Source organism: Aythya ferina (assembly GCF_964211825.1).
Source record: "Aythya ferina genome assembly, chromosome: 1".
In the NCBI taxonomy this organism is placed as follows: domain Eukaryota; kingdom Metazoa; phylum Chordata; class Aves; order Anseriformes; family Anatidae; genus Aythya; species Aythya ferina.
Genome location: NC_140296.1, coordinates 17,212,608 through 17,235,009, shown reverse-complemented (window position 1 = coordinate 17,235,009; position 22,402 = coordinate 17,212,608). Strand labels below are relative to the sequence as shown.

General features: G+C 38.8%; 1 protein-coding gene across 7 annotated transcripts in view; it reads right to left on the bottom strand.

Moving 5' to 3' along the window:
* Window positions 1-1,664: 1,664 nt before the first annotated feature.
* ELMOD1 (ELMO domain containing 1) overlaps window positions 1,665-22,402 on the bottom strand; it is a 42,975-nt gene continuing 22,237 nt past the window's right edge. For 4 of the 7 annotated variants that reach the window (XM_084507048.1, XM_084507049.1, XM_084507047.1 and 1 more), the window contains exons 3-12: window positions 18,493-18,638; window positions 18,318-18,346; window positions 16,995-17,092; window positions 13,394-13,523; window positions 10,661-10,794; window positions 9,355-9,423; window positions 9,045-9,068; window positions 6,487-6,537; window positions 5,130-5,263; window positions 1,665-3,018 (exon numbers count right to left, since the gene is read on the bottom strand). In XM_084507048.1, the coding sequence (XP_084363174.1) occupies window positions 2,846-3,018; window positions 5,130-5,263; window positions 6,487-6,537; window positions 9,045-9,068; window positions 9,355-9,423; window positions 10,661-10,794; window positions 13,394-13,523; window positions 16,995-17,092; window positions 18,318-18,346; window positions 18,493-18,638 (988 nt within the window). In that variant the 3' untranslated portion in view covers window positions 1,665-2,845. The remainder of the gene's footprint in view (window positions 3,019-5,129; window positions 5,264-6,486; window positions 6,538-9,044; window positions 9,069-9,354; window positions 9,424-10,660; window positions 10,795-13,393; window positions 13,524-16,994; window positions 17,093-18,317; window positions 18,347-18,492; window positions 18,639-22,402) is intronic. The other 3 variants (XM_084507052.1, XM_084507053.1, XM_084507051.1) reach the window with 1 other exon arrangement.

Below are 22,402 nucleotides of genomic sequence, written 5' to 3'. Positions count from 1 at the left end.
AGCTGCACTTTGCTACCGCTGGTTCCTTTGTTGAGTAGCAGCAGACCCGGGCTCATTAACCCGAGCATCAGCACTCTGTTCACACACCTCCTGCTCCACCTAAGAGCACTTCTTTCAGCTGCTGACATGAAACATGCTGACACTCTCTGCTTGCAGCAAAGTGCTTCAGCCAGCACTGCCGTGCAGAGCACCCAGCACAGACCACAAAGCAGGTACAGGTGTTTATAAAGATTGTTCTTCTTTTAATGAGGACAGTGAACTAATGCTCTTTACCCTCTACACCACAGGAAATTTTCCAGTCCAGCTTCCGTGCTGCTGCAGGAGACAGCCAGGAGAAACATTTCTCGAAGCCTCACTGCATGAATAACTGCATGAATACAAGGAACTTTCTCTACTGCTATAAACGTGCGTAGAAATACACCAGCTGCCTAAAAGCTACTCTGCTCTTAATTAAAGCAAAACCTGTGCCCTGCAGGGAGTATAAACACTAAGTCTACTTTACTGAAACAACTTTTTACACTTTTTTTGCCTCTTTTATTTTCTCCTCTCTAGAGAAAGCAGCAACCAGTTCCTCACAGGTCACAATTTGGAGATATATTGGTGGTAGAATAAGTTATGATTTTATTTATTTATTTCTAAAAGAACAGTGTTCAGCTTTTTTTTTTTTTTTTTTTTTTTTTATGCTTCAGCCTGGGGCACAGTCACCAAGAACACTCTTTGCCCCAGATTTGACAAGAGCCTTGAGAGCAAGGATGTCACAGGCCACAGCTAAAGCACAAGTGGGCAGTAAAATAAGCTCCACAGGGGAGCAAGCAAGAGCTCTACAGGAGAAAGAACTTCACACATAGCTTCATTAAATCCATCTCCCTGCAAGACAGGAAGAAAAAAATCACCCAAAGCAGCTAGATTATAGTGGCACAGTCTGACATGGAGCCAGATGACATTTGCTGATTTTATTTGAAGTTGACACCCTGGGAAAAGGCATAACAACTGAGAAGATCACACCAGTAAAAAGGTAGCAGGGGCCTTCATGCCAGCTCCATGAACTTCCACGCAGAAGATTAAAAATAAACCATTGCAGACTAATGTGTTGCAGAAAGAATTTAAGTCACAGAGATGGGGAAGGAAAGGTGAGAGGGTAAGATTCAAAACAATGAAAACTGTTGTTAGAAAATGTTATTAGCATCAGGAGCGATACCCAAACCTCCCGTTTTATGTATTACTACCATGTATTATTTACAAGCTAAACATACATGCTTTTTTATTCGTTATATTTTCATACAAAATATGCCATAGTTAATCTCTCCAACTCTATTTCTTAAGTCATTGAAGAAGACTAGTTATTGCAACAGCCCTAGAGTTCAGTTCTCAAAGAACACAACTTTTTAGCCCTGCAGAAAAAAAAAAAAGATCCCCATCTCCCATTTGAGCTAAGAAGTTTCCCAAGAAGTATAAACATTCCCCATTGCTTTATTTATTTAGTAAGCAATGCTCAAAGCTATAACCAGAAACACTAGAGTGAACACGACCCAGGTAAATTTAAACCACTCTTCAGACTCAGGAAATACCACAAAGCCATCACACCCCCTTTGAACTGATCTATTAAGAGTTGCTTACATCTGTATTACTGCCTATCTCCAAAATAAGACACGTAGTGCTTGAGATTAGAATGACATATAATTTATTCATATAACTCACAAGTAGTTGGACACTACTCAAAGTTTTTATCTCCATATGCAAGTGATTTACACAAACATAATACTAAAATTGCTTGCTTAGAAGGTAAAAAATACCATGGGTATGAAATGCCATGGTAGATGCTGTTCAATATACTACACATTCTTTGTGTCAGACACTTTCACTCATTCATGTTTTTAGAAAAAATGTGGTTTGCCATTTTTATTTTTTATTTTTTTTAAAGTAGTCTAGGAAACTTAGGTGGCTTTGCACTAAACCTTCTAGTCAATTACTTCTCCTAGTTCTTATGAACTGAATTGACAACCAAAGCTACAGTTTGAGTAGTTCAAAAAAAATATATATATATTCATTTCTGCTCCCCTGAATTCACCAAGCATGGTGTGATCAAATCACATTGCCTTCCAACATGTGACACAGAATAGTAACCCCGGTACAGCCAAAGGAACATGCAGGAATTTATGCTTCAGCATGGTGGTGTTGGTGCCGACAACCAGTAGCTGCGAGTGTGTTTGCACTTCACTAGGAATGTATTAGTATCATCAAATCATTTGGTATTCATGTAGCTGTGGAGTCTGATTGTAATTCTGCATAAATCTCTTACTGAAACTTGTATCTCATAAGCCTCATTAATTCTGCATTAAGCATATATGGCTGTGTGGAGAAAATTGGACTTTAATGTTTTTGTCTGCATCAGATTAAGTTACACACATTATCTTCTAGATGAGGTCCAAACATATATTTTGCTTGAAATGCCAATAGTTACCTTAAAACATACCAAGAAGTTAAAAAGCTTTCACAATACAAGATCCAGCTACTTATTCCACATATACAAAAACACAGCTAGAGAAATACATTTCAATTGTTCAATGCTGAAATATGAGGAAAGTCTAAAAAAATAGAAAAAACTCTGATACCTGGACATCTATTCAGAATGTAACACTGCATAATGCCGCAATATGAGCACCCATTTAAAATGAGAAATCCCCTAAGAAGCATAAGGGGATCTAGTACTTGTGACAAAAATAGATGAATACTGCACCAAAAACATGCATACAATCGCCATGGTCTTTCAGTATGCTAGTGATGGTCTAAACAGTGACCTAACACAAGAGTGAGACAGTGTTCCCAAATAAAATCAAGTGAGTAACTACATATTGATTAAACTTTCTGATGCAGCAAAATGAGGGCACAAAGCCATCTCAGGGTTCTGGAGCTGTTTCAAGATTCGCTTGTGAAATTTCTCTCTGACACGGTTGAACTCCATTATATCCAGTGGGTCCTCTTCAACCCAGAATTTGTGGAATTCATGCATTAAGTAGCCTACAAAAAGAATAATAAAAAACAGATAAGAAATACAGTAAAGATTACAAAATTAAAAAAAAATACACAATTAATAACTATGATGCACACAAAGAATTCTGGGCACTGAGGTCTGAGGCTTCATGAACCTATGGCAGGGATAAGATTAAACCCACCTGCAAGACACCTGCTCCAACACTATGTATGACATAGCTTATGAAACTAAAACATCTGGAAGTGCTTGCTGCCATAGCATTGGCATTACACATGCTGGACATTTAACAAAACAACTGAAGATTCATTTCTGGAAAAACATCTCATACTTATGTTTCCTTGATTTGGGAATATTTCCCCCTAAAAGAATTTTAGGGAAACTTTTTAGAAGTCTCACTCAGGGGCAAATTCAAGGCTTGATGAACACTGGCAGAACTTCTTCCAATGATTTCAAGAAATCACTAAGCATCCTGACATATGGATGATGAGCTATTCATGTATCATTTAACATGGCCAAATAACATTAACTAAAACATTAAACTAATGAGTAGGAGAAAATACTACTGATGATATTCCACTGGCCTTTTGTTTATATTGAAGTTCTGCCTCACTGATTTTTCCTCAATAGAAACAGTGCTTAAGTGCTTACTCTCCACTAAAAAACGCATATGGCTAAGTAACTAACAGTTACAGCTTCCTCATACGGTTTTACTTGTATGTGCATGACCCTGCAGGAAGGGTTATTTAACATTTATGCCCATGGTCCTGGAAAGACAAGCAAGGTGACACTAGCTTTGTTAAGATATCCTTGCCTCAGGAAAAAGCTTGGTGACAAAATTGTGTTTAACACACAAGCTTTTACTGAGGCCTTTACCCTCTTAAATTTTGTGCCACCCTTGGGCTTGAAGAGGAGCCACCACCAAGAAAAAGCTTACAGACAGTACTATCCAGTGAACTGGACACAACCTCTTGATCCCAGCATCCACAGCAGACAAGCCACTGAGGATGCATAACCTTTCATCCCAATACAGCAAAATTTGCAAGTTATCTGTGCTTTCAAGAAGCAATGGCATTTGTTGTAAAAGGGGCTTAATTGCTTTTATTCATTTATTTCATTATATCCTAATCTGAAACAAAAACCACACATAACTCTAACTTAAATTTCACTATTTGCAAAATCACATTTTTTTCCTTTCAACATTAAGTTGATAAACTTTATTCAAAAGGTATCTTAAGCACATCTTCAAATCTTAGCAGATATTTAGGTACTTATCTGTCCTTTATTTATCAGGCTGACCACTGACAAAGACAGTGTAACAGCTAAATTGCTGAAGTTTCTACCAGCCAGTGTATTTAGGGCAGCAACCCAGAAGCCATCACAAGAAGGGACTTCCCGCTGCAGTATGGAATCTGCCCATATAAGGTTTTGGGTGAATGAGTCTTGAATAGCAACCTCAAATGCCTGCATTTTTTTTAAACAGAAGATGTGCAGGTCACGAATATTCGCTATTTATACAGTCAATCAATAAAGAGTATTAAAACAGCAAAACAAAAAGGTCTGCTACCTAAATAGCCAACTTGAGAAGGTTTTGTTTTGTTTTTAATTAATAGGGAAAACAGTGCATCTTGACTTCTTGTTATCAGTTCCTTGCCTACATTTTGAAAAACATTAGAAATGTAGCACCTGGTGCAGTGCCCTTCTGGCAAGGATGCACAGTAGGTCTGTGCTGTAGAAGGGATGCTCAATTACAGGGGAAAGGGCTGGGAAAAAAAATTAATTCCAGCAGGACAAGTCTACTGAAGGGTGCAGTGAGGCACTTGAATGTAGATATCTTAATACAGATGGATTTATGGGGAAAATACCTTTAGTTTCTTATTATTTAAAAGCAGTTTAAGCAGGTAGGAAGGCATTAGTTCAGTCACTTTGTTTTGTTTTACTCCCTGGTTTGATGGTGACATGCATCACAACTCAGAAGTGGATCCAAGTACTCTAAAGTCAGGACAGTAAGACCAGCACAACACTGTTTGTGCAGTGTCAGACAATTTACAGTACTCTTATCTGCAAGGGCAGGAAAAAAAAAGCAGGAGTACAAAAGTAGGAGTACAAACTAGGTAGGTATCCCCCCCCCATCACTTACAGAAGGTCTGCTGAAAGTGGGTGAGTGTTGGTGCCTCTGGAGCAACATTGTAGAAGTGGGTCTTCAGAGCTCCACTCACGAGCAGGTTATATGCAAGGTCTGTTATGTTAATACCCACAATAGCAAAAGAGTAGCTGGAAGAAAGAGAAACATTTCTTGAGAGCTTGTCTTCTTTCCACAGGCTATAAGAAACTGTCACTGACATTGCAGATTAGGTCATACTGAGGTGTATTGATTCTCCCTCTTGTGAGCTTCCAAGTGTGATGGAAAACTACAAAAACATTTGTCCTATCTGCTTTCTACTCTCTAATGGCAGTGTTTCCCTAGTGAAACACATGGTCGAAGTGAAAACAGGAGTTTCGTCACCGTGCCAGTGTTCTCAGTGGAGCAGCACAGATTCATTCCTATAAAATGAAAACAAGCCCCGGAGTCCCTGGACTCACTTCTGATACAGGGTAAGCACTCCACACGGTGGCTGTGCCTGCAAGGTGACCTGACACTTGCTATTTTAACCCATCTGCCCAACTGGAATTCAGTATGCACAGTTAGGAAAATAAAGGTTTATGCAATTGATCCTATGATGATATTCATATGGCTAAGAAGCCTGTGAAAGAGATTTAGCTGAATCACCTCCAATTTCTTCCCAACAGAGAACTAGATACACAAGCAAAATCCTAAATCAGGGCATGGTAGGAACAGAAAAAAGGGTATCTAACCTATGAACCAACACCCTGTCCTGCTAAGACAAATGAGCAAGGAAAGTATATTTAGGCACAGCAGAACTCAGAAATTAGAAGTTCTTTCTTAATTTGTAGACCTGTTGCATAAAAAGCTCAAGATTTCTGGCAATGACAATTTCCCAAGAAAACACAGTAAAGCAAACTTGTTTAGTTTTTGAATATTTCTTGAGGAAAAGAGTCCTTAACATAAGGCTTAACAGCAGGTTTCACAGAACAATGAAGTCCTGGCATTAAAATACTGCATTACAGATTCTCAGTTACTCTCAGTTATACTTTCTTGAAAGCAGATCAGAAACTGCCTCTGACAGAGAGACAGGTGAGACTTGATCATATTATGCTTTAAGAAGAATTAAACAGATATTTATAACTGCACTATTCATAGCATGCACAAAAAAAACCAACAAACTTATTTGCTACAAGATTCCACCCCCCTACTCCCAATTTTTACTTCAAAGTAGGTTTATCCTGTAATCTTTGATCAAAATGAAGATATGGTTAAGATAATGCATGTTAGCATGTACACTGAAAAAATTCTTAAAGAAGTAACCAAGCAATACCCTGCTCCCTTCAAATATGCAGCATCAGTGTTAACTGTTGTGTTCCTGGCTAAAACTTACCCAATTGCCTTATCAAACTTTTTCTTCTCCCATTCAGCTTTGCTGAACTGGCTGGAAAAAAAATAAAATCCAGATATTAACATGAATTGCTAGTTCCAAGATCTCCCTCCAATTTCTTTGTTATTACAACATTAAACACACACAGACTATGTGTTTTACTTCTGTTGATAGGGCTAATCCTCTTTAACTCTGCTTCTGAGTGAATCGATTCGTATAGGGAGACCGGACATAGCTAGAAATAGATGCTTGATTTATGGCATCACTAGTAAACTTGGTAATGATGACAAAAGCCTACATCACTGCTCTCAGTAAAAGCCAGTTATTTTCTATATTGGCCATAAAAATAATCCACCTCAATTAATTTTGAGCTGAAAAAAAAAAAAACAAAAACAGTATACCAAATTTCTTTCAACAAATGGATGATGATTTTAGCTTTCATGTTCTCAAAGATGTGCATGACATTCATCACTGGAGATGCAATCCACTTGAGGAGGCAAACATGAGCTTTCTATCGCAGGAGTATTTTTCATGTCCCACCAAAATAGAAGTCATTCAACAGCCAAAATTAAGGAATTTTTTGTTGTTTAGCACAATAATGCAAATGTTTTCAAGAATACAGAAGATCCCCTCCCATAAAACAGTCCTGGAGAGGGAAGAATTAATTTAAATTTGTTGTTCAACATTAAAAAAAGAAAGCTGCATGGTGCAGCAGCTGATATTCCACTAGCCAGGTTTTACCTGTATCTACTCAGAGTAAATTTAGAAGAAATCATTGCCTGCATTTATCACCAGCTACAAGCAAGCAAGGGACTGACCCTCACCAGTGGGCTAAGGCTTAGAGTCTGGTGGGAGTTTTGTCTTTATAAGGCAGCTCTGAGATTGCAGGCTTTAGATCCCAAATTATACATGTAGGCAGTTGTGTGCAAGTGTCCTTCTTGGACTATACTTGAATTACAGTAAGCTTATATTATAGTAAGAACCATGCCCTGAACTCCGGGCAAGTAAAATATTTAAGAATTGTTGCCTTTAAGTATTAAAGATGCTGAGAGGTTCACACCCATCCTGACCTGTTACCAGGTGATGCATGTTGGAACAAAATTTTGCATCTTACATGGCTTGGTGTACAGGATTACACCAGTCTATGCTTATTCTCTAAAAATTTTGTCATTTTTGTAGGTTGTGGCATAACATCTATAAAAAAAACCCCAAGCAAGTGTTGAATAATAAAAGGTGGCACACTTAGGATGTGGACAAGCAATGCAGTTCAACAAAAATAGAAACTACATTGATCATTATCACATCAGAAACCAGCACTGCTGCTAAGCAACCACACCAGGAAAACACCACAGGCACCACGAGCAGCATCTATCTTCTAACGAATGCTCTTTCAAGGGGTAAAAATTGCACATGCTCACACAGAACTGCAAGATGGTCCTTGGAAATCTCACATAGGAGTGGAGAACACTGATGGGATTCTCAGCCCTGACAGCAAATATTCAGCACCTGTGTAGTATTGTTTTATTTCCCATGTAAATCTTGTGTTCAGTTAAACAAAAATCTTGGCTATTTTCTATAATGCTTTTTAAGCATTGTGAAAACTCCTATTCATCAGGGCGCATTAATTAGAAGCATCCATTAGCAGCGCAATACATAAAGAGAAGACCAAACCTGGAGGGGGGAGCTTGCAGTGAGAAAATAAATGTGAAAATATAAAAGGAAATGCCAGACAAACTAAATTTGAGGATTTAAGTCAAAGACCAACGTCTATTGCACTTCCATTCCCCTCAACCCTCCAAGCACTTTTTGTCACAGAATTACCATTGGTAACTCAACCACAAAACGCAGGGGATATCAAAAGCTATACAGGATTCAGATGTAAACACCCTACTATGGAGGTATTTAGCACTACTGGCAGAAGAAGAGAGGAAAAAAAAAAAAAAAAAGTATTTTGAGACAACTGACAACCGTGGAACTGGCTAAGAGGCACCCATTCCCCCAGCAATTATGGAATAAGTCTTCTCACAAATTGTTGTTCACAATACCAGCTTTTTGGCACCTGAAAGTACCAGAAAGCAGGACATTGGACTAGCCAGATTAGACCAGTCATTAGTCAAGGTAGCCAAAGTATGTGAATAGTAAATAAAGTGGATTTTCAGCTGTGCTAATAAACTCTTGGCATAGAGTGCTTTTGATTATAAAGTCAGTCACAGCTGCTGTGACCATATTTGCACAGCTGAAACACCTCCCCAAAAGTTACCCCAAATCTGTTGGATTTGTTGGTTAAATTTTATTACTAAATAGCTCTTAAAAAAAATAGTGTCTTGGCTACAACAAGCAAGGTTGATTTTATTCTTTATATATATTAGCATAGTCAGATGTACCCAGCCTTGAACCATTAGCCAAAGTTGGAATTAACTCTGCAGTGTTTAGAGAAAGGAATGGGAATCTCTGTGTTGCATTAAAGCTGTTCAGTTCATAACACACTAAATTGCAGCATGGTTTGATTATTTACACGTAGATTCTTACAAAACTAAGAGGAAAAAAAAAGAAAAAAATACCTTAGTTCCTTCTTAGAGACTTCCCTTCATTATGAAAAGACAAAAGAATTAAAACAAAGGTAAATAAAAACATAAAATCAATTGAAATCAGAAATTAAGCGAAAACATTTAATGCTAAGTTTCACTATTTCTAGTATTCAGTATACAAGTTTTCCTCTTGAATTTGATCAGTTTTCAAGATCAGCACTTGAAAACAGATAGCACGTGGCAATACTCACATGTCCAACAAAAGGAAAACACAGCCCCCTTCCCAGAACAACAGCCAGTACAGTACTCTCTCAGATTATTCTTTTCTAGGCTAAAGCATTACCTGTATTTAGGCTGAAGAGAATCAGAAAGAACTTGCTGGGCTACCTCAGTGTCCCATTCGGCAAAATACCTGAAGAGAGATGTTTCAGTTAAATTGTTAAACTTTGCCTTTTTGTTTAAGTCATAAGCTGTCCATACATGCCAGTGCCAGACCCTTTAAATATCACTACATGCACTACGCAGAATTAGTAACTTTAACATGTTAAATTAATTCAACTACCACTCAGACCCCCAAAGAGAAAGATAAAAGCAGCCTGAAATGACAAGTGCAATCCCATAAGCTGCTAGTGAGTGTGGGTTATCAGACTCACCTTTGTGTCCATCCTACAGAAGATCTATTGCTTATTACTAGTGTGTGTTGACTGCAGAACTCAAGATAAAGCAGATCAGGCTCTTTGATCTGGCAGATTCACTAAGCAAGATAGAAGTCAACACAGCAGACTGAAATACGTGGTAGGGAGTCACATACAGTGGAAGTTCAAATCAGGCTCTAGAGTCCAGATCCTTCATTGGTCTTGGCTAGAGAATGACAGTAATTTTTTAAATTTTTTATTTATTTATTTTATTTTTTTTTAATAGTGTCCCTCAACATAGAAAAACAGAAAATATTTATTCCCTTGACCTGCCATACCAGGGAGAGGTTATTCTTAGCAAAATAAATCTTGCGTCTGTTATCTGCAGCAGATACAAGGGCTGGAGGAAATAACAGGGACCAATCAATTCTTAAATTGCTAGCCCCAGATGACACCAAACACCTGGCCTGCATGAGGCAGAGGGAATATTTATGTAAACCTCACTGCTTAATATTGGGTATAGAAAAAATTTAAAAAGCAGTCCAGCTATAGAAGTTTGCCATCAGTGGCCAGACTTCAAGTATTTTACTTAAGAATTCAGTATAAAAGTTCCAAATCAAGAAAGATGAGCAGTGACATAACCCTCCCACCTACTCACTTCCAGGGCATTTTGTTTAAAGAGATCCTCCAGATATTGGTGAAAATATATTTTACAGTTTCTCTCCTGTGGGAAGAGTGTTAACTTACTGTGTTAGAGGGAGGGGGAAAAAAAAGACTTAACGAGCAGTATAACCTTGTTCAATGAGAAATACTAAAAGAAAAGGGAGACCCTCCAGAAGAGAGGCCCCCCCCTCAAAAAAAAAAAAAAAGAAAGAAAAGTTCTTTCAGTTTTTGATATGGAGTCCCTAATGCTTTTCAAAGTTATTCCTACAGACTTGCTAAAAAACCTGCATATAATGCTGCTTTTCACAACTGCAGATGCACATAAATACATCTCTAAAGGAGCATACTTACACCAAGTTATATAATCCCAGCAGACCCATCCCTCTGAAGTCTGTTTTAGGATCATCACCTTGGAAACCAATTTCACACCACTGCTTCGAAATCCGAGCTTTCAGTGGTGAATTGGGCTTCAAGCATTTCCACAACTAGGAAGATCACAGGTAGAATATAATTAAGCCTCAACACATTGGCATGACTTTCTTCTCTTTAAAGCAAGGTAAATTCTTGTGTAACTGATCTGTATTGCTATTCCAGCAACCAGAGCAGCAAAACAAATGAAATTCCTGGGGGTGAGGAAGGTTGCAGGGGGAAGCCTAAACACTCAAGTTTTGCAGCCATTTCAGCCCTAGAAGGTCCTTCTGACTTTATCTGCAAGCACAGCAACATCTCACACAAGGACTTATTTTGGTTGTGCTTTGTGTATCAAACTAGAGCCTGCCTCCATAAGCACTGAGATAGGAACGGGCTGGAAGTTGGTTGTAAATCACTGGCAGAGAGGCAGGCAATCAGCCCTCAGGTCCCTAAGGCTCTGCAGCAATCTTTTCTCCAGCATCTTTTGCAAGTCTCCAGAAGGGTAATAAATAGAGGGTGCTGGCTTGGCTACCACAGAGCTAAAAAGCAAATTAGAGAACATCAAAAGAAGAAAAGACATACAAGAACAGCACTTTCCACCTTCGTATTTAACTAAGGGGTGAATCATTCATTGATTTCACATTAAAAATAAATAAATAAAAAGGAGAAAGTGATTTAACAAGCTAGATCCTCAGCTAGAATAAATCTACTTAGCTGCACTGGGCCAGTGACTTAGTGCCTAAATATGTTGCTAGGCACCTAAAAGCAGCCTAAATTGACACCCAACAAACACATACCTTTCTGCACATCTTATGTGCCATATTGCAAACCGATGCTTTCCAGAGTGTATTGAGAAATCAGGTGTTACCAATAAGCTGGTGAACAGGGCCTCGGGACACTTAGATAAAAGATAAAGCCTACCCAATGGAAAGAGCAGTATGCACATTTCTCAAGTAATCCACACAGCAGTTGTATTAATTTTAGCAATTCAGACTGCATTTAAAGTTCAGTACCTTTGGAAAGTTAAAACTTTCAATGATTTCACTTTGTTGTGACTGCATAAAGCATCATGCAGTGTTTAAATCATATTTAGTGTCTTCCCTGTTCATCCATTGACACTAAACATAGTATTATTTATTAGTTCAATCACATTATGTTAATCTTCCTCTCATTCATAAATTGCCCTCCTGGTAAACATGAATAAATGATAGGCATTAGGAACTTGAATTACCCATTGCAGAGATCACTTCACAAAATACCTAGAAGCAAAGAAAATCTACTGGCTTATTCTTCCCCAGTGTGGACTGGAAGCTGAATTAAACCACTGAACATCTTTCTATTTGACATGACAATTAATTTACAGCAGGCTTTTCACTTTTGCAAGTGCTATTGCACAGGTTACACTGAAGACAGATGGAGACACTGATACTTCTTTCAGCATTAGGAATTTTACAATGTAAGCTGAACTGTTTAGCTTCCCTTCTGACAAATGCTCAGGTTTTACTCTGCTTTTGTCTTTAAATGTTACGTGACTACACATCACAGCGACAATTTTCAGGAGCAACTAAGAACCAGGTCCCCAAATGCCCCAAATGCCAGGTGGAAAAAAAAAGAGCCAGCTCCTCAGTGCTCCTTACCCATGATCACCTCACACCCTACTTCTTGCACGCTGGGCAGTGCAGGTGCACAATGTGTTTAGGAATATTTTCCTGGAGCAGGGGCAGAGTCAAAGGAACTGCTTGAAGTTTTCAGTACTTAAACTTGCTTTATTTAAAAACAGTAAAAACAGATTTCAGTACTTTTATTTAAGAACAAAACCTGATTTTATGACCTCTGACAGTTATGTAAAAAAACGTTTTTTCTGTACAAGTTAATGTATTCACTATTCTTGCAATTTCTCTGAAGCATCTTGCACTAGTTATGATCAGAAGTAGGATCAGAAGAATAAGAAGAAATACTGGGACTTGTTATTCGACTATATTCCATCCTCTTTATTCTCTCCTCAGTTTCTTTCCAATATAAACAAGCTCTCTAGCTCTCTCCCTGAAGCTTACAGCTTCAAGTCCTTCTTTCTCAAAAAAACCCTTATCTGGTGCTGTGCCAGGCTTTCCTTAAAGCATGAAGTAAAACCCAATTGGTATGGTTTTCATTGTTGTTCACATATTACCTAAAGAATGGTCTAATTTTCTTTTCATTTGAAAACACTTTTGTTAAATGTAAATGTGCACATTATTTCCCACCCTGCCATCGTACACTGTGAAAGCTAGTGGCTTATCAATGGGATATATGAACAACGTCTTCAAAAAACACAAGAAACTGAGGAGAAAAAAGTTTATTCTCATTATGGGAACTTGAGGAAAGGTGAACTGAAGCAGGACATGCTGCTGTTTTATCCAGAGCTCAGCACTGAGCTGTTGCCTGCAGTAAGAGCTGTATATCCAGCACCTAGACACAATTCAGCCAAGTGACACGTGTTCATCAACAGGGAACAGGCTGCTTGCCTGCCAGGTGTTACATCCAGACTAGATGAGCATGCTGTACGGTCTGATCTCAAAGCAGGTACATGATGGAGGGAGGTGATATTATCTCCTGATGTTTTAAGAGGTTTACAAACTAGCCCTTTGGAGCTGGCATGAATAAAGGACACCTTATCAGTGTCTCTTAAGCACCTACCTTCAGGAGCATTTCCTCATGTTGCGGGTTCTCTGAATCGTACGGCTCTCGGCGCAGCTTTTCAACCTCTACAACCAGATTCCTGTACCCAACGATCTGCAGCAGGCAGGCCTGAAGAGATACTCCCAGCCTGGGAGTGGGAGAAAAAAAAATATAATCCAACTAAGTCATTTGCAACCAAGCCACAGCACTACAGCATACGTACCTGTTTAATTCACGAGTAATGTTACATCAATGAATTAATAATCCAGTATTTTATTTACTGCCAAAGACTTTCCAGGAGATTAGTATTATATTAAATGAGGCCTTGTGAAAATTATAGTCTTATTTAGTGCCCTACTTTGATCAAAAAAATATGGATTTTTAAACTTGAAATGGTGAATTTCTACGTAGGGAAGTCTCATAAGTATACACAGCAGCTTTCAAAGCCTATTACAATCACATCACTGAATCTTCACCCCCATTCAAATGGCAGCTTCCCAAACAATGCCCTGAGACCAGAGAAGTGAACTTAAAAAGGAAAGGAGAAAACTCCGCAAAAAGCTAAAAACATGCATTTTATTTCCATGCCGCCTTAGCCTGCATAAAGAATATTAAAAAAAAAAAAAAGAAGTAACAGTTCAAAGATCTGCCTCTAGGTAGACTTGTTTTTTGTTGGACTCATGTTAAGAATCACAATAACGGCTCTTCTCATTATTATGCAGATCAACCTGATGCATCCTTATAAAAAGGCCGAACTTGGCTTTGAAGACTTTAAATTACAATTTGTTCAGTTTTAGTGTTTTTTTTTCCTAATAAAATACAAGTTATAAGCATGTCAGTTTTATATTACATTTGAACATTCACATGTATATGAACATGTATAGGAATATGGCATCAATTTTTTCTTTTTTATATATTTTAAATAAAGGCTAAAATGATCCAAATGCCTCGTATAAATTTGGAGAACACAGATCTATATCCTCACTGCTCGTTGGAACACAGGCTGTGCTGATATCAAGCTGCACAGATTCCTTATTTGCCCTATTTGGTACTCTGAAATACTTTGTTTATTCCATAACACTGTTAAATTTTCCTTAGCAGAAGAATTTTGACTGCTTATCTTCTGAGATTAATCTCCAGAATAAGAGAGATGTCATCATTAGGCCATTTCTCTTGCCAGAACTGCGTGCTATTTCTGTCTGTAACCCTTTTTGAATAACCTAAACAGCATTTCCCCCCTTTGGTGTTTAGTTTTTGCATGCTTCACTTGCTATACCCTACAGTTTTATCGAAAGGCTGCATTTCAAAGGAAGCTGAGAAGCCTGACAGAATTGCCGTAGTGCATCACTAAGCCATGGCCATCATGTTTTTAACTACTCAACCTCATGGTAGTTCAGAGAAAAACATCATAAGCAGTGGAAAAGCAGAGCAATTTTATATATTAAAATGTTGTGTTTAAGTTCCAAGCTGAACACTATATACTAAGCAAGCAGTATTTGAACTTGCTATTTAAAGCCAGTCAAGTACTCAGTGCAACGCTGTTCATGGAGGAAAGGGAATTTCTTCATGGAGGAAGAATTTCTTTGTTTTGTTCATGAGCTCTCCTCCTTCCCCAGCAGCACTGAGCAGAGGATGCAGATGAACTGCTGATGCCTCACACCACCTCCTGTTGTCCCTGTGCTGGCAGTGGTGGTTCTCAGAGTGCAGGAGCAGCCTGCTCACACCCCCACCCCACGTGGAGCCTCAAACTAGGAGCATTTCACAGGCTGCTCCTGTAGTTGGTGCAAATTGCATGGGTCACCACCTGGTTATTCAACCTACTCGCTCCCACCACCAGATACACACTTAGCTTAAATGCGCTGACAGAGGGAAACTACTCTGGGCCTCCTTTCCTTCAGATCACGGCAGCCCATTGCTGTCAAGAACAGCTCGGAGCAAACTTGCCTGGGATGCTAGCTCAGCTCTGCAAAGATGCTACATGAACAAAACTGACTGCACACAGATTTGTGCAAACACATAGCATGACACGTCCTCACGTCCTTTCCCCAAGGAGATTTTAAGTCTGTGCTATGCAAGGGAAGGCCAGAGCTTCCCAACAAGACAGCTTGGATGCAGGTTTTTTGATGTTTGAGAGCAGGCAAACCAATGGATTTTCCTTAATCCTGCCTAGAGAAATAGCTGACCTGCTTTTGCTGAAGTTTCTCCAGAAGAGTTTTGTATAAAGTAAGTGCCTCACATGTAAAGATGCAGTCCAGATGACTGCAATTTAGTAGAACTATAAAAAATGTAAAGGAAGGAGCAATTTAGTGGCAGGGTTTGTTTCCATGCATGCAGGACTACCTTGCACATCCCAGGCTCACATTCCTCACTGTTTTGAAGAGATCAGAGAACTAAGAGGGGAAGATGCCATGGAAGCAGGCATGGGAATGAAAGACTCAGTCCTGTAAAAACACTGAGCACATAATTTCTTGTCCAAAAAAAAAAAAAAAAATTAAGCATTTGTTCTGTGCTTGGCATATGAACAACACCTGGATTAAATGAAAAATATTAAGTTTTGCTTTCTTATACAAGGACCAGAGCACTCAAATGTAACCTAGTTCAGGGGCAAGATTCAAGCAAGCACCATTCATCTGTATCTCTGCTCTCCCTCTCTTGAAAGACAGCTTTTACTCAGAGGCCAAAGGCAAAGCCACAGAAAGATCTGATGATCTCTGGTGCCACACAATATTATTTTAATGAATTTCCTGTTTCTTCTTGGCATTGTTCCACCCTGTTACCCAAGTGTCCAATATTGACAAGTGAGTACTTCAATTAGCCCAGCTGCTAATGCTGCGGTTACTAATGCCCACAGGTCAGGCTCTGAGCTATGCACATTCTGCATTTTTTTCTGGTATGTCACCCTCACTAATTTTTCATTGTCGATTTTTTCCCCCCCCTCTGAATTTCAGCTATCAGTGTCCTGTGCAACACTGAGTATCTAAGCTGTGGAACCCTCCTCCTTTGCCCGCTGAAACACAATTTTTACACCAATAACAGAAGCGTTACTACATGCTCTTGAAATACGTGCTTTTGAATTTAGTCATTTGTTGTTAACTTCTTACCACTAAAATCTTGTAGCATTAAAAAAAAAAAAAAATCATCTGTGTTGTGTTGGTAAACCTTGTGTTTTAATAACTCAAAGCACTTTTAAGACAGAAGCAATATACTGGTTTGCCAGTTACGAGAGACCAATTTCTTCCCTGCCCAAAAGGCTACCTACAGCCTTGCTAAGAAGCCATCACTGTCACTTCCACGACCACCTGCCTTGGCAGTATTTTATCCCAGGGCAAGTGATCCCCGTAAATCAATACATCAACAATGCACTAAGCATGATTCAGGAAGCAGCTAGACAAAGAAACTCAGGACTTTCAGGACTTGCCTGTTACAGTCCCTACAAAAGATCGTTCATTTTTCCATCAGCTTTTTGACAGCAAAGCTTAAGCTGTAGTTTCACACTGAGAAACAAAATTCATCTTCAGATTGTGTACCAAAATAGCTATGAAAAAAGTTGTCCATGGACTTGGGTACTGAAAAGAAATCAATAATTCCCCATTTATTTATAAGGAAGTCATGAACTTACTGTGGATTTATATCTGGGTTAATCTTTTTCAGCTCCATGATGTCATCTATAGTTTTTTCAATAGCATCAGGGTGAACACTTACTGAAGTTTGCAGACGCTAAAAAGAGGTTTTAAAAACACGCGTTAATTCTTATGGAAACTATTGTTCAATGGAGGGTAACAGTAGTAAATTTAATACCTAAAATCTTCTAGCTTAGCAGCCCAGAATAGCCAACTCCATATGCACACCTTTCCAATGTACTCAACCCTAATGACTAGCTTCAGAGCACAATCCCCATGTGAAAACTTGAGCTGCTTCCCCATGCCTTTGGAGCCAGTTATGTCCGCAACAGCTATTAGCAAAGAAGATCTGCATTGTGGCTTTCAGTTGAGAAGCAGCTCCAAGCCACCCACTTCATTAATGGGATTGCTACCCTTCATTTTGACACCCCCCTCTCCCAACATATTGCAGTAACACAAATACATTTTTCCTTCCTCTTGCACATCATCGCCTTGAAGATACCTACAAAAGTTCAATATCAAAAAAAGTCACCATGCCTTCCAAAAAATTAAGGAAGAGTTTTCTGGTACTCTGTCTTAAAATTACATAAATTTATACTGCATCTAAACAATTTTCTTATATAAGGATCTGCCTTTCTTATTGTGCTAAAAGTACATTTGGAAGTGCCAGGCCAAACTATAAACTATGTGACACCATTCTCATTAGTGTTGAGGTAAGCTTTTCAACAGCACTAGTTCTCATACCAAGGAGAAATGAATGGTTGAGTAATCTTAATGCATACACAAATGCTTTTTTCAGATGAGTGAGAAGCATTTATATTAGTACAACCAGTGCTATGGCGAAAGAATGAATTGAAAGTCTTGTCCATTAGTGTATTTAACAAGAAAGCAGAGATCTAAGTTGTCTTTGCAATCTAAGTAACTCTGACTTCAACCTCTTTTTATCCTTGCTTTAAAGGCAAAGAAACAAAAACTTGTGAAGTCTGTAAGTGACTGACTGCAGATTACAGAAGTTTTGGATAGGATGAGAAATCCACCTAAGAAACCCTAAATCACAAAACATCACCCTTGTTTCTTCCTTGGTTTGTTGCTCCCTTGATTCCCCCAGTGCTAGTACCACATTGAGCTGCTGGGGGAGCACAGGACACTCCCCCCAGCTTTGGGAAGCCACTTGCTGTGATGGTCACAGCATCTCCTCGGTAGGAGATGCTTTTAACGTGAGACCATATCAGATTCTAAAGTGATTTTGTGGGGTGAGTAAACAGCTGACTGAACAAACTACTGGATACAACAGGAAAGTTCAACTGAGATCTTTCACTCACCTTACTTTTTGAACCTTTCAGTGATGCCTCTGTAAGAGAACAGCATTTGAAAGCAGAGCGTCAGACAATTTTAAATTAATCCAATATAAATTTAGCTTATTATTCCTTAAAGTCATACTATTTTTAGCACATGCAGAAACGTACAAAGGCATGCAAAACTAATTTCTTCAGTTACCTATTTTCATAGTTCTGGCAGCTCCAGGCTTTGTATTGTAACAGATCCTTTGCAACTCACATCGCCCTGTTAGTTTCCTCACCACAAATTTCAGGCAGCGCCACAAGAACTTGCAGTAGAAGTACAGGCATACCTGGATAAACATCCTGTTCAAAAAAAAAAAAAAAAAAAAAAAGAAAGAAAGCCTGATAATAAGACTTGAGCAGATTTTGTTTAGACAAAGATACCACCCAAATAGAAGGTACTTCCTCACCCCAAATTCTCATTGCATAATGGCAGCTTTAAAGCAAAAGCAGCAGTCACAATACAAACATTTATCCTAATAAATTTTAAAGGACCAGAGACTTCCTGAAGTTCCTCCTGGCCTGAATTATTCTGTCATCTTATGATGTTTATTTTTCAGGCTTTCATGAGAAACGGTTTATTTTAAAAGTTTTTTGGGTTTTGTTTTTAAAGCATTGCAGCTGTTACCTAAGCCCACACACCACGTGCTACCACAATTATATAACACACCCCAAAAACAGGTTTCATGGGCTACATCTCATTTGGAGAAAGTTTCACTTTCTCATTTCTGTGGTTATGAATGCCCAGCCCCTGCCACAATACCCAGCTGGAAGCACCAAGACATGAGACAGGGCACAAATAGCCCAGTGCCCTAGGGGTCAGAAGCACATCTCAGAAAAGGCAAATTGCAAAGACTTGACAATGGAAACATTGGCATCTGGACATGGTTCTGGGCAAGCTGCTCTAGGTGGTCCCATGCCCTGCTTCAGAAGGGCAAGACGGCCTCCAGAGGTCCCTTTCAACCTTAATAACTCTGTGGTTATACTCCACAATTATATTCTAGGAAAACATCAATACAGTTTTAATAAGCTAGCTTGCTGTTGAATGGTCAGAAATAATTAGATCCATTACATTGTCAGCTGTGCATGCGTAGACATTAGTAGCCTATTATCTCTTCTACATACTGTTGACACTTTCAAAGGAAAGTCAGTTGTTAAAAGGCTCCATAATACCCTTTTCAGTTGAGTTTGTTGCTTATTCTGAAATACTAAATTCTAGATACTCAAATCAGTATAGCTTTATTAAGAGCTATACTTTATTAAGAGCTCCACCACTTCACAACACATCCAGAAGGGTATGTCGCAAAAGGACATTCAAGAGAAGGAAGATAAGTTCACTCATGTTAATGTCCACACAGGAGTTTAATCTGCTTTACGTTCACTTTAGCTTAATCCCCTTTGCAGGGATTAAGCTAAAGAAAAATAAAGCCATTTTATGCCTAAATGAAGGGCATCCACACAAGTCTTTAACGTGCTTTAAAAACATCCACTTTATCTTCACACTTTTAGTTAATTCACTTAACATTCCTGAATGCCTGTGTGTAGGCAACCCCCTTGTCTTTATGCAACATGGAGCCTCTGTTGTATATACAAAGTGAAACCTAAAGAATAAGCAATGAACTCCACATGGGAATCAAGCTTTAGGCCAGCAAAAAAGTTTCAGTTGCTGACCTTGAAATAAGTGGGTCCTCCTACCCCAAGATGGGCTGCTCACTGTTATAAGAATTTTGTATGTGCTTCACAGTGTCATTTCAGTATTAAAGAACAAAACCAGTTATCAGAAGGTAAATCCATCAGCAGCCAAACAGAAGTATAAGCCTTTTAAAGAGCAAGTCTCATTTAGAGCCAGCTAAAGCCTTCAACTGCAATATTTAACAGTGGCTTAGAAACAAAGCCACAGGCTAACACTGGGTGTTTCATTTTTTTTTTTGATGTCAACCATCACAGAGTTGACTAACACCCTTTCCTCCCCTATCAAGGATCAGCACACAATGCATACACAGCCAGCCCTCAGCCTCCTCAGCACACCCCAGCTCTGTACTCAGGCTGAAGGTCCAGAGAAACAGGTTCAAGAGGGTTAACATCAGACTGAAAGGTGGAATGTAGTAAAACAAAGTTCTGGGCTTTCATCTCACATTTGTAGTGGAAATTGCACTCACTTTATTTTTGGCCTGTTTTGCTTCCAAGGGTTAGGTCTCTATTTGAACAATCCATTACCCAGAGATATCATTTATATGGAAAGAAAGGAAGAAAGACTCACTTAACTTCATATAACAGCCCATATGGAAAAAAAAAAAAAACCTTCTAATGAACGAGAGACCCACAGAAAAGGGCAACTCCTGTAAGAAAGTTCATGCCTACACTTAATTACCTCTAGTGCTGAAACATCACAACTCATTTCACTACTAACAACCTTCTTTCTTACCATGGTGTGGATGTGGATGAATTCCCAGTAGAAAAAAAGAAATAAAATGTTTTATGTGTATCTGAATTAATTTTTGGGTTATATGTGCTGCTTTAAGGTTCAAGGACAGATTAGTAAATCAAAGCAAAAATTCCACATGGGATGAGCTGTTATCTTCCAGGGTTACAAAATCACATCCACAACTGTAATTTTGCTTTGGCGGTGTTTTGCACAAAGAATAACCAAGTAAAAATGCATCTAATAAAGAACGTCACTACACCACACAAACACTACACGTGATTCACTAAAATATACTTAGCAGCTGTAACTAAGAAAGCAGACAAACACTAGTTTTGACTAGTACACTAGTTTCGACTAGTTAACTTAGAAAGCTTGCCTTTGAGGATACCTTCAATTTTCTACTACTCATCCATCTCAAGCTTACAACAGCTGAAATCTTCCGTTTATAACACAAACAGCATAAAAAGGAACACAAGTTTCTTTTCAATGGGTTGTTCTTTACAAAAAGGCACTCTTGCTTGCAGAAATCCTGTAACAAAAGCACACTCAAATAAAAAAAAAAAAAAGATAAGTTTTATTTTAGCTGCTAAGCACTTCAGCTCACTTCAGCAAAGCAGAGACACTGGCAGCTACAAACAAAACACAGCCTGCCATTACCAAGAGCCCTCACAGAAGCCTTGCAATGAGCCACGTGTCTGACTGCTACAGTGGCCTCGACTTGTTTGTTTTAGAGTCTGATTCCAAGCCTTCTCTCCACTGAATCTCAGCATTTTTGGCTTTTTTCCCTGCTTGGCCTTGAAGGCTGTCTTGGCATAGAAAACAGCGTGCCTCACTATAAGTCTGTGTTTACAGTTCTTAAAAGTGATAACTCTGTTCCTGAGGTGAGCTTCAAGAGCAGGAGTATTACAGAAAGGAAGGTGTTCTGAGGAGACTGATACTCTACTCTTCCCAGTCCTGATGCGAGCCCCTTCTCCTCCTCCAGTACTACATGCTACTGTACCCATCTGCAGATTGTGTTTATACATGCGAAGGGCTTCAGAAGAGTTCATATGAACATTCTCTCAGGTAAAACAAGAAAACTGTGCATAACCAGATGCTAATGCACACAGGCCTAACCAACAGGCAATTCCCTTGCTACAACCATACTACACATTTGTACTTATCATTAGGGCTCCAAGACGAAACAAAAATGCAATTGAAAGTGAGCATGCGTTTCCTTGCATGACTAGAAGAGACTTGTGAAATGCTATCTGATATTTAAAGCTACTACCACAGTCTAAACTGGAAGTATGCCTAATGTAACATTCAGTATTCCACTGGCACGTCAGGAAGTCAGAGTTCCTGCACAGGATTCTTGAAACTGATGAAAACTGAAGGTACTCAATCCCTTTACTGATGTTCTGAAATTACCAGTGATTTCATAGCTAGTAACAAACAAATGCCTTGAGTAAAATGAAAGTTAATACTGGCCATCTAGTTAGAATGATTGGACTTAAAGCTAGATAAATACTACAAAAAACAAACAAAGAGCTAAAGATAAAAGTCAGTAGGTTCACTTACACACCATTTTCTTTCCTGTGCCCTGTTTTAGGTCCTATGGATGGGAAAAGCATTTCTGCAACTATTTTTCCAGAAGGACATA